General features: G+C 41.9%; 1 protein-coding gene across 1 annotated transcript; it reads left to right on the plus strand.

The window, feature by feature from the left end:
• Positions 1–9,690: 9,690 nt before the first annotated feature.
• LOC127299580 (uncharacterized) lies at positions 9,691–12,653 on the plus strand. The gene is made up of 3 exons (XM_051329559.2): positions 9,691–9,942; positions 11,331–11,636; positions 11,724–12,653. The coding sequence occupies exons 2-3, from the start codon at positions 11,331–11,333 to the stop codon at positions 12,474–12,476; spliced, it is 1,059 nt and encodes a 352-aa protein (XP_051185519.1). The 5' UTR covers positions 9,691–9,942; the 3' UTR covers positions 12,477–12,653.
• Positions 12,654–12,872: the final 219 nt, after the last annotated feature.

The following is a 12,872-nucleotide window of genomic DNA, read 5'->3' on the forward strand; positions in this document are numbered from 1 at the left end:
ATGGAGACATTGAGGAAGAGTTGTATATGGTACAACCCAAAGGTTTTGTCGATCCTAAAAATGCTGACAAAGTATGCAAACTTCAGCGTTCAATCTATGGACTGAAGCAAGCATCAAGAAGTTGGAACCGACGCTTTGATAAGGTGATCAAAGACTTCGGGTTTATACAGTGTCATGGAGAGGCCTGTATTTACAAGAAAGTGAGTGGGAGCTACGTAGCATTCTGATATTATATGTAGATGACATATTATTGATTGGGAATGATATAGAACTATTAAGCAGTGTAAAGGGTTATTTGAATAATAGTTTTTCAATGAAAGACCTTGGTGAAGCATCATACATATTAGGCATCAAGATTTATAGAGATAGATCAAGACGTCTAATAGGGCTATCACAGAGTACATACCTGGACAAGATTCTGAAGAAGTTTAGAATGGACGAAAGTAAGAAAGGATTCTTACCTATGTTACTGTGCAAGGTCTTGAGTAAGACTCAAGGACCGGCTACGGCAGAAGAAAGAGAAATGATGAGTCAGATCCCCTATGCCTCGGCAGTAGGCTCTATCATGTATGCCATGCTATGTACAAGACCGGATATAGCACATGCTGTTAGTTTGACTAGCAGATATCAAAGTGATCCAGGGATAGAACACTGGACAGCGGTCAAGAATATCCTGAAGTACTTGAAAAGAACTAAGGATATGTTTCTTTGTTATGGAGGTGACCAAGAGCTCGTTGTAACAAGTTACACCGATGCAAGTTGGAACACTGATCCTGATGACTCTAAGTCACAATGCAGGTACGTGTTTATATTGAATGGTGCTGCAGTAAGCTGGGCAAGCTCGAAGCAGTGCACGGTGGCGAAATCCTCAACAGAATCGGAGTACATAGCGGCTTCAGAGGCTTCATCAGAAGCGGTATGGATGAAGAGGTTCATTATAGAGCTCGGTGTGGTTCCTAGTGCATTGGACCCACTAGTCATCTACTGTGACAACATGGGTGCCATCGCCAATGCACAAGAACCAAGGTCACACAAGAGGCTGAAGCATATCAAGCTGCGTTACCACTCGATTCGCGAGTACATCGAAGATGGAGAAGTAAAGATTTGCAAAGTACACACTGATCTGAATGTAGCAGATCCATTGACTAAAGCTCTCCCTAGGGCAAAGCATGACCAACACCAGAATGCCATGGGTGTTAGGTACCTTACAATGTAATCTAGATTATTGACTCTAGTGCAAGTGGGAGACTGTTGGAGATATGCCCAAGAGGCAATAATAAAAGTGGTTATTATATATGTTTATGTTTATGATAAATGTTTATATACCATGCTATAATTGTATTAACCGAAACATTGATACATGTGTGATATGTAAACAAACAAAGAGTCCCTAGTAAGCCTCTTAACTAGCTTGTTGATTAATAGATGATTAGTTTCATAATCATGAACATTGGATGTTATTAATAACAAGGTTATATCATTGTATGAATGATGTAATGGACACACCCAATTAAGCGTAGCATAAGATCACGTCATTAAGTTATTTGCTATAAGCTTTCAATACATAGTTACCTAGTCCTTATGACCATGAGATCATGTAAATCACTTATACCGGAAAGGTACTTTGATTACATCAAACGCCACTGCGTAAATGGGTGGTTATAAAGGTGGGATTAAGTATCCGGAAAGTATGAGTTGAGGCATATGGATCAATAGTGGGATTTGTCCATCCCGATGACGGATAGATATACTACAGGCCCTCTCGGTGGAATGTCGTCTAATGTCTTGCAAGCATATGAATAAGTTCATAAGAGACCACATACCACGGTACGAGTAAAGAGTACTTGTCAGGAGACGAGGTTGAACAAGGTATAGTGTGATACCGATGATCAAACCTCGGACAAGTAAAATATCGCGTGACAAAGGGAATTGGTATCGTATGTGAATGGTTCATTCGATCACTAAAGTCATCGTTGAATATGTGGGAGCCATTATGGATCTCCAGATCCCGCTATTGGTTATTGGTCGGAGTGAGTACTCAACCATGTCCTCATAGTTCACGAACCGTAGGGTGACACACTTAAAGTTGGATGTTGAAATGGTAGAACTTGAATATGGAATGGAGTTCGAATATTTGTTCGGAGTCCCGGATGTGATCCCGGACATCACGAGGAGTTCCGGAATGGTCCGGAGAATAAGATTCATATATAGGATGTCATTTTATGTGAATAAAATGATACGGAAGGTTCTATGGAAGGTTCTAGAAGGTTCTAGAAAAATCCGGAAGAAACCACCAAGGAAGGTGGAGTCCACATGGGACTCCACCTCCATGGCCGGCCAACCCTAGTGGGGGAGGAGTCCCAAGTGGACTCCCCCTTAGGGGGCCGGCCACCCCCCCTATGGAAGGTGGAATTCCCACCTCTAGTGGGAGGGAAGGTTTCCCACCATATGGAAGGTTTTGGGTTCGGGTCTTATTCGAAGACTTGTAGTCCAACACTTGGGGCTTCCACCTATATATAGAGGGCCAAGGGGAGGGGGCCGGCCACACAAAAGCCACAAGCTTGGCCGCCCCCTATAGTGGCCGGCCACCCCCTCTCCCCAAACCCTAGCGCCCCGCTCCTCCACCATATCCTGCACGCTTAGCGAAGCTCCGCCGGATTTCTCCACCGCCACCGACACCACGCCGTCGTGCTGTCGGATTCAAGAGGAGCTACTACTTCCGCTGCCCGCTGGAATGGGGAGGTGGACGTCGTCTACATCAACAACCGAACGTGTGACCGAGTACGGAGGTGCTGCCCGTTCGTGGCGCCGGAACCGATCGTGATCAAGATCTTCTACGCGCTTTTGCAAGCGGCAAGTGAACGTCTACCGCAGCAACAAGAGCCTCCTCTTGTAGGCTTTGGAATCTCTTCAAGGGTGAGTCTCGACAATCCCCTCGTTGCTACCGTCTTCTAGATTGCATCTTGGCTTGGATTGCGTGTTCGCCGTAGGAAATTTTTTGTTTTCTATGCTACGTTATCCTACAGTGGCAACAATGATGCTCTCCGGGGAGCTCTTGTGAATCTTATGCACCTCAGCCTTAAGTGTGCCCGTGATACTAATGAGGATTGTGACTACTCTGTTGATATCATGGACTTAATCTTCAATAAGATTCATGATGCCATGGTATCCCGGACCACCATACCTTATGCACCATATATACAGCTCCCCATCAACAACTCTGTGGCCATGGATGGTGAAGACTTGAGCGGGTACGCATTGGTGAAGCATTCCGTCAAGAAGGCTTACAAGCTCAAGCCAGTATCTTCTGCTGCTCCTGCACCTGACTCCTTCATGGGTGATGCTCGTTCTAGTGGTTTTGCTCCTGCTTGCCGTCCTGATCTCCCGGCTATGAAGAAACAAGTGAACAGGCTTAGTTGGTTTCAGCGTCACATCCTTTGCATGAACTTTGAGATCCATAAGGAGAACTATGCAGCCAGCCGAGAGCGTTCTGAGATTAAGCATACTCAGGCGGTTATTCTGCACAAGCTCAGTGGTGAGCAAGGACCCCCGCCTCAGCCTCCAGTTCACCCAGGTTACCGTGGGTGGCATTCTGCTCAGGTTCCGTGGAGTGATCTTGACAGTTGCATTCAAAGGTCCAACCTCACTCGCCGCTCTCCGGATGCCCCTGACACTGATGAAGATGAAGAGGAAGAGGAACAGGAGTATCAGTCCGAGGACGACGAGGGCTCCGAGTGATCTCCATGGGGCGAGTAGCATCGCGCTTATCCCCTTTTTGGCATCTCGATGCCAAAGGGGGAGAAGTGTTCTAGTAGAACTCTCGGGGATTTGCATGGTTTGGGCACAAGCATATGCGTTTATCATTCTTCTATTGCTTGTGTTCCCTCTTATTAGAACTATTTGGTTTGCTTGTGTTCCGTTTAAAACTATGTGCTATGTGGTATGAGACATTGTTATGGTTTTTGGAATTCTATATGTTGAGATCAAGGCTATTATATTATGTGTGATGCTATATCTCCGTATTATATATCTACACATGGGTATGATTTCGAGCATCCTATCTCAACTTTATATATATCTATGTCTCTTGTTAGAGCTCATGATGGATACCTCTTGTGTTGAGGCACCTCGTTCCTATGTGTTGTGTATTTGTATTCAAATGCAAATTACTTATATGCACACATGTAGGGGGAGTGCCTCTATGTTTTGCCATCATGCTTGTCTCTATAGTGATTCTCTTGCAAATCCGTATATTGTCATCAAACACCAAAAAGGGGGAGATTGAAAGAACATCTCTCATATTATGTTTTGTGTGTTTGATGTCAATGTATGTGATACACTAATGTTTGTTTAAGTGGTACAGGGATTATATAGATACATTTTTATGTGTGTTGGATGTGGTCAGTTCTGTCAAAAAGATGCAGCGAAAAGATCATCAGGCGAATAATCCGGGCCGGATATTTCCAAAATATCCGGCCCCCAGATTTTCGGCTAAGGACTTGAGGATTTGCGGCTCAGTATGCCTCTGGATAGAGGCCGGATATTGTCCTGGTTTTGTCCCAGGGCCGGATTATCCGGGCCGGGCATTTCGCAAATATCCGGCCCCCTCGAAATTTGCTAAGGACTTGAGGATTGGCAGCTCAGTACAAGGGCCGGACATTTGCCCGGATATTGTCCTGGTTTTGTCCCAGGGCCGGATTATCCGGGCCGGACATTTCGGAAATATCCGGCCCCCTCGAAAATGGCTAAGGACCTGAAGAAAAGCAAGTCTGGATAGTGGCCGGATTTTTGGCCGGACATTGTCCCGGTTTTGTACCTAAAGCCGGATTATCCGGGGGGGGGGGGGCGGATTATCCGGCCCTTACTTAGGCTGGAATATCCGCCCCCCCGGAAGCCCCAACGGCTGGATTTTGGGGAGGGGTATTTATACCCCTCTTCTTCTTCCTTTCTCCTTTGCTCAATCATTGCAAGAAAAATCTGTCAAGCTTCACCACCATTAGAGCCACCTCAAGAACACAAGATTTGCAAGATCTCCTTCCTCCCCCAACCAAAGCTCTTGATCTTTGGAGATTCGAAGGAGAAGCCACCGATCTACATCCTCACCGAAGCGATTTACATTTCCCCCTCATTTGTTTGAGGGCCCCCTTGCTAGTGTTCCTCTTTGGATCCCTAGTTGATTTGTGTTGATGTATTGTTGTTGATTGTTGTGTTGTTACAGATTTGGGAGCCTCCAATTCGGTTGTGGATGTGTGCCCCAAGAACTTTGTAAAGGCCCGGTTTCCGCCTCGAGGAAATCCCTTAGTGGAAGTGGGCTAGGCCTTCGTGGCGTTGCTCACAGGAGATCTGAGTGAAGCCTTCGTGGCTGTTGGTTTGGCTTGCGTAGCAACCACACTCCTCCAAACATAGACGTACCTTCTTGCAAAGGAAGGGAACTACGGGTATCTTCTCCGTGTCATCGCGTGCTACACTCTCGGTTACCTCTATCCTATTCTCTCTCCTATATATTGCGTAGCTATATCTTGCTTAGTTGATAACCTTGTCATATAGGTAAATTCACTTAGTTGCATATCTAGAGAATTTACCTTTGTGTCAAGCCTAAATTGAAAAAGAATTAAAAATTGGTTAGCACCTATTCACCCCCCTCTAGGTGCGGCATACGATCCTTTCACTTTCCCCCTTTAATACGGACTCTAAAAAGTGGTTGACTTAATTCCTGTGAAAATAACATGGGCCTAGCCCAAAACTAAAGGTGACGCAGCACCATATTATGCTATGGACGAAATTATGAAGTGTAATCTTGTATATTTCGTCCAAGTCTTCAATCATCATTATGGTGGCTTCAAAGTTCTGAAATCTCCACTTATGGCATCCTCTTCAATCCTCACATGTTTGCTGCCATCTCCTCCATGTGTGATCATGCTTCAATGCTTGTTATTCTCATGCATGCTAGGTCCATCATTCCTAAGAGTAACAAACACATCTGATTTAGGCAGCATCATATTCTCATGTATGTGAGGAATAGTTCCAAGAAACGAAAGTACCTGATAGTTAAATTGTTTGGCACGAGCTCGAGTAATTGGTCCTTGTATTTGTGTGTCTGTAGGTACAGCGGTTGTATCAACAGATGGGATGTCCTCATCAGATTTTGCATGTTTGTAGATTCCATCATTGGCTATATCTAGAACTTTTTTCAAAACTTTTGAAACATAGAAACAAGATTTCCAAATTTTTAAAATTAAAGAGCTACATGTAGCCCGGCCTCCATTTATTTACTCTCTATGGTATTTCAGAATAATAAAGGCCATACATTCTCGTACTAGTATATTTTAAAAGCATACACCTAAATACACACACAAACTATTTCGGAATGTAAGGCTATAGTGTCTTCTATTTAGCAGCATAGCCGTACCCAAGAAAATTTTGAAGTACCATACAGAGTTATCTCTACGATGTCTATTTTGAAATAAAGCATTTTCATCATCGTTTAATCTTGCACAGGTATCTCTATGATGTCTATTTTGAAATAAAGCATGATGCTCTTCTTTTTGGGAAATGCAGACCCTTAGATCTATACCAATGCACTCATCTATGAATCGCATGCATGAGGCGAGCACATCCGAAAGACTGAACCCGCATGATATGTCTTTAGATTGACGAGGTCACCACATGCATCTCTCTATCGACGAAAACGTCGTCTCCTACTAAAAGAATAATTCACATGTATTGGACACATATGAGTCAAACCTAAAGTTTGAAATCCATATATTAATTTATTTATAGAACCTTAAGTAAAGTTTCTAGTTAGATGTGCTATGGAATCATATCATGATACCAATATCAACTTTTTCTTCATTAATTGTTGTGTCACATTATGTTTTGCTAATATGGTATGCATGATACTACGTATGGTGCATTTTCACTATAGGCACTATGGGTAGCCTAATTTAAGCATAGAGTACGTACGCAACATGAAATACCAAAAAAATATTGATTAACAAGGTTTCCTCCCACATTTCCATTGATAGAAACCATATGAGTTCGCTACAACCTCAACAACATAGCAAAGTAAACCTCCATGGTTTTTTTAGTTCCAAAACTACAAACACATAAAAAAAGCTAAACCGGGAAGAGACATAGCAGAGAGGCAAACATCTACAAGAGGACTCCTCCTAAGAAGTGAGAGATACACTTATACACATCTCACTCTCATAGCAGCTTTTCAAGATGGTAGCTCAGGTTTTTCACGCCTCTCCTTTTTTTGTTGGCCCTGAAGCAAACTGACATCACTATTTCCTTTAAGCAAGACTTTGTTCAGCAAAATCTTCTCGCCACATTGTCAATCTTGGATTCCACGACGCCCAGCTTTCTCTCGCTCCGAACACTTCAGCCGTGACCTGCTCCACCAGCTTTACGAGCCACCATAGTCGATCCCTTGCGTCGTTCCTTCACCTACAAAGAGCTCTAGAAATTAATCCAATAGAAAATTTGTAAAACACACAAATTGGTTCATCCGGCCATTTCTTCTAAAAACATGATAAGTTCCTTGTCTTCCAAATCCCCAAGATAACAGCTGCAATCACCAAGGCCGCCAGTTTACTATTCCAACCTTTCAAACTTTCACCAAAACATTAACACTTGAAAAGGGTATGTTAAAGCCAAAGGCTACACTCGCCACATTTCAAATGTACCTAGCTAAGGTGGTATATAGTTTCATTTCCTCCGCAGAAAAGGAAACATTTCGAACACGAACCTCCCCTGTGTAGTAAAACGTGGGTCAAAATGCTCCCTTTATGTACTAGCCAAATGAGGTTTTAACTCTCATGGGAATTTTAATCTTCCGCATGAATTTGTATGGAACCACACCATAATTTTGTTAGGCCATGTCAAGTGATTAAATAGTGAACACCCAGATAACTTCCACCAAAATTTATCTGAATCATTTGACAGTGTCACATCATCAAAAACATCACATAGTTACAACCATTGATCTTTCTTTTGTCCAACAATTTCTCTTCTAAATTTGAGATTTCTGATCCCTATGGCGAAATCCTTGTTCATGGTAATATAAAGATTTAGAGAAATAGAGAAAAGTCTGGGAAAGAAAGAGATAGGGGTTGATCATTTATCCAATGATCCTCCCAAAATCTCGTGCTTATCCCATTCCCTGCCACAGTTCTACAACACGAGCAAAACATTTTTTCGCCTCCATCAACCCTTACCAGAAATAAGAGTCCCCAGGTTTGGACTCCAGCTGTCCAAGAGCTTTTGAAGATATGCATGTATTTTAACCTAAGAATTTGTTGCCAAACGCAATCCTCATTAAAAAGTTTTACGAAGCTATTTTGATAATATGGAGATATTCATTAGGTCAAGGTTTAAAATCCCTAGCCCGCCCTGATCTTTTGGAAGATAAATAATGTCCCATTCGATCAGGTGGTATTTTTTCCCCTTTTTCTTCCTCCCTGGGAACCTTGATCTGTGCATATTCATCCAGTCTAGCGGACCTTTAGCCACTCTATAGAAAGATAGCATATAGAGAGGTATACTCGACACATAGGAATTAATTAGGCTAACTTTCCCACCCATGGATGACATTTTAATTCATTTTTTATTAATGGGCACTCCTAAATATTTCATTGCAAGTGACCTGGTGTTACAAGTAAAGATTTCTTCAAAAACTTGCTTTCTCTCGAGAGACTCCCCTAGATAGTATATTCCGTTTCTATGAAAATTAATTTTCAATCCTGTCAAGTTTCAAAATAAGCAGAGAAGAAATTTAAGATTCCTTTGAGCAACATTATAGTATCATCTGCATAAGATAGCTATACCATTGACTGCAAGTTTGTACATAAACCAGTCAGCAAGCCCGCTTCCTACGATCTACTTACGAGAATTGACAAGACGTCAACTACTGTGTCAAAAAGCAACGGCGATAGTGGATCCCCCTGTCGCAAACCTTAAAATGTATTAAAATAAGGACCGTGAAATACCCAAAGTGTACATCATTATACGTGACGCCCATCAATAGGCTCATTAACATCTAAGATAGTGGATAGAGAGCTCAAAGTCCTTTTGACTCTCGAGCTCCAAGGCTACATGTATAGTAAAATTTTAAAATTATATCTACAAGTTTTAGTAAAGGTGAAAAAAATTCTATAAGTAGTTAATTATGTATCCCATGAACATGCAAAATCTCAATTCAAATCATTTTACATTTTGAGCTATAGAAAAAGGCAAAGTATGAATATTTTGAAGATCTAAAAAATTTATATTTAGATCCACACTTTTGTTATTTTTATGTCGCTTAAAATAAAAATTATATTTACAAGATTTTGCACGTTTATGAGATATATATCATTGGCTACATTTAATATTTTATTTCACATTTTTTGAAACTTGCAGACATAGTTTTTAAATTGTTTAATATGCAGGGTGAGCGGGAGCCAAAAATCTACACTCTAAGACGGAAAGTCTTATAAAATACTTCCTTTGTTTGAATATGTAAGATGTTGGAGTATTTTTTTTATTCATCCATTTTATTTGTATCTAGTTTATTTTTAGTGTGTAGTTTATCCATTTTAGTTCGTATCTAGTCTACTCACTAATGGTGGTGAAGATCATGAAGGGAGGGAGTAATACTGAGCATTGGAGTTGCTAGTTGGAGCTGGAGCAGCTGGCCAAACGGCTCGGTTCCAATAAGCAGCAGAATCCACGGGAGAGCTGGAGCCTCTTCGCGTGCAGCTGGGCCGTGACTCCGTAGTCCGTACCAACTCCGAGAGCCCAGTATAGCCCGCTCCTCACGATCTAGCGCCGCCGGCGCCGCCGCCTTCCACCGTCCCCGCCGCTGCTCAGGCCTTCATCCACTCTGGTCAAACCGCCGCTACTAAGCCCAGCCCCTCCATCCGCCGCCCGCCTGCAACTCCTCCTCACGGTGAACACAAGGTATCCCAATTCCAACCACGCTCCTAATTCTCTAGTACCAGAAGAAGAGATCTTCCCCTTCCGAATGGCTTCGATTTAAAATGAACGCGCATAGTTGCAGCATAAAGTTACCATCTTCAGTGTACTCGATATCTAGTATCCATGTCACCATCGGTAAGGATGTAAACAAAACCAAAGGTTTACTGGTTCGTGTATCTAATGAAGGCTACGCACTAAGTTAGAGTCAATTAAAAGGGACCGGAGGGAGTATAACCTAGTAAACGAACTCGGGCTAGTCAGCTAGTAACATCAACTGATTTGCTTTTCCTGTTTTTCGTTTCATATGTAGGGTTTTACTTTCTTGTAGGGGAAAAAAGAGAGCTTTATATCATGTTAGAAACAGACTTAAAGTTATTAGAAATGATAGCCATTAGACAGTGAGGGGTAGGAGAAATCAGAAATAAGTTCCATGTATATGTAGGGTTTTACTTGCTTGCAGACTTGCAGTATCTCTGGCCTGCGAAAATGCATGAGAGTGGGTTGCCTGAAGTTTCCCTTTGTTGACGGAGATACCAGGTTTTGGTATCAGATCATGAACTTGTTTTTGTTCCTACTCGATCTGAACTTGAAAATGAAACCTTCAAACTGTCGTTTGCAGTTGCTGACTTTTACTTTTTTTATTCAGACCACCCCTGTAATTCTCTAGTACCACAAGAAGAGATCTTTTCTTCGAATGGTTTCTATTTGAAATGAACGTGCGTAGCTGCTGCATAAAGTTACCATCTCCAGTGTACCTGGTATCTATTACTCATGTTTACCGTAGGTAAAGATGTAACCAAACCCAAGATATACTGGTTCCTGTATCTAAATGCAGGCTAGCCTAGTAAACGAAGTCGGGCTACTCAGCTAGTAACATCAACCTAGTTGCTTTTTCTGATCTTCATTTCATTTGTAGGGTTTTACTTTTTGTAAGGAAAAGAGAGCTTTATATCATATCAGAAACAGAGTTACAGTCACTGGAAATGATAGCGATTACACAGTCAGGGGCAGCAGAAATGAGAAATTGATTCCCTATATATGTAGGGTTTTACCTGCTTGTACTATATTCGTCCTGCGAACATGCATGACCGTGGCTTGCCTCTTAAAGAGATCAGATTGTATCAGATCATGAATTTAAAACAAAACCCTGGAAGTGTCGTTTGCAGTTGCTGACGCTTAATTTGATTCCAACTGTCCAACTGCGCACAGATTTGAAACGTGGCCTAGCTAGACCTACCCATCTCCTGAAATCTTGTTTATGGTTTGGATGATAACAGGAGTAAACCTGATGTGTGTCTGCAGTAGTATATATAGCTACACATCACTGTCTTAAGAGGAATATTAGTAGCTAATCCATGTTGTTACTGCAGATGCCAGAAGCTGAATGGAACGATGAGCACACTACACTTATCTGCGAACTCTTTGTTGAGCAAGTTCGGGCTGGAAATCGACCAAATACTCATATCAATAACACTGGTTACAGCCTAGTTGCAGAGAAGTTTGAACAAAGAACACAGTTACTTTATACGAAGACACAACTTAAGAATAAATGGGATAAACTCAAGAGAGATTACATCAACTGGAAGGAATTGCTTGCAAGGGGCGCAGGCTTGGGTTGGAACAACGGAAAAGGAACAATTGCGGCTGACAAGGATTGGTGGAAGAATACATGTACAGTACGTATTACTTGTGCTTAGGCACTTGTTTCTTATGAACTATGTTATCAGGCGTGAGTCATTTTTTTTTCCTTCTTTCCTTCTCAGGAATTGCCAGGTGCAAAAAAGTTCCGCAGAGCTGGAATAAAAAATGAGAATCATTTGAAAATGATGTTTGAAGATATTATCAGTAGTGTTGTGGATCATTCTTCACCAGCAGCTGACAGTTTGCCATCTGCTCCTGACAGCACCTTGAATGTTGAGAGTCATGATAGATCCGATAATAATGTGGAAAGTTTCTCAGAAGATAACCATGGCAGTCAACTAGACCATAATGATGACACTCAGCTCGGCAATAATGATGCCATTCAGCAAAACCATGACCCGCCCTCAATTAGGAACGATGTGGAAGAGAGTCATGGCACTCAACTGGACCGTCATGATGACACTCAGCTCGGCAATAATGGTGTCATTCGGCTAAACCATGACCCCCCCTCAATTAGGAACAAAAGAAGACCTATTCATGTTAATACCATGGAGAGTAAGAAAGTGGAAAGTAAGAGAAACAAGACGGAAACAGCTTTGCTCATGCAAGCTCAGTTGAAGCGTATAGTGGAGTTGGCTGAGGAAGCACAGTCCATTTTTGATAAGTTTTCTTCCCAAGCTGACTCTCCAAGATCTGACATTCAAGATGTTATGACATTGGTTCGTGAATGTGGAGCACGGAGTGGAAGTGATGAATATTTCATTGCGACTGAACTGTTTGTCAATCTAGAGCAGAGGCAAATGTTCTGTACTATGGAAACAGCCGAAGAGCGTCTTGAATGGCTTAGAAGAAAGTACAATGCTAAGTACGGCTAAATGATTCTAGGATTTATTTTCTGTTATATCAAGCGTTTGTTGTCTTCAGCGTTCAAAACTTGTCATCTTCTAGATGTCAACAACTTAACAATTATGTATTAGAACCTGACAACTCCTATCTGTCCACCTGTGGTTGTAAATACTCATTTCTGTATGTGCAAATGTCCTTTGGTGTTAGATATGCCATACCTTCAGACCGTGTGGCAAATGTAGTCAGCAGTCTCAAACCAATGATACACAATAAGCTATGTTGTACCTTCGAGACAATGGTTTTCTAATACTTCGTCAAGATTAATTACAGTGCTACAGATTGTGTTTACTACCCTGATGACCACGACGAAGATCCTGATTAGGACATCCATTATTCTGTTGTATTAGGAGGTTAATGGAGTTATA

Source organism: Lolium perenne, chromosome 5, assembly GCF_019359855.2.
Source record: "Lolium perenne isolate Kyuss_39 chromosome 5, Kyuss_2.0, whole genome shotgun sequence".
Classification (NCBI taxonomy): domain Eukaryota; kingdom Viridiplantae; phylum Streptophyta; class Magnoliopsida; order Poales; family Poaceae; genus Lolium; species Lolium perenne.

What these genes read in the sequence shown, in the direction of transcription:
- LOC127299580 (XM_051329559.2), top strand. Translation starts at nt 11,331, where the DNA reads ATGCCAGAAGCTGAATGGAACGATGAGCACACTACACTTATCTGCGAA. An exon ending in GGTGGAAGAATACATGTACA is followed by an intron (nt 11,637 to 11,723) that starts GTACGTATTACT and finishes TTTCCTTCTCAG; the next exon opens with GAATTGCCAGGTGCAAAAAA.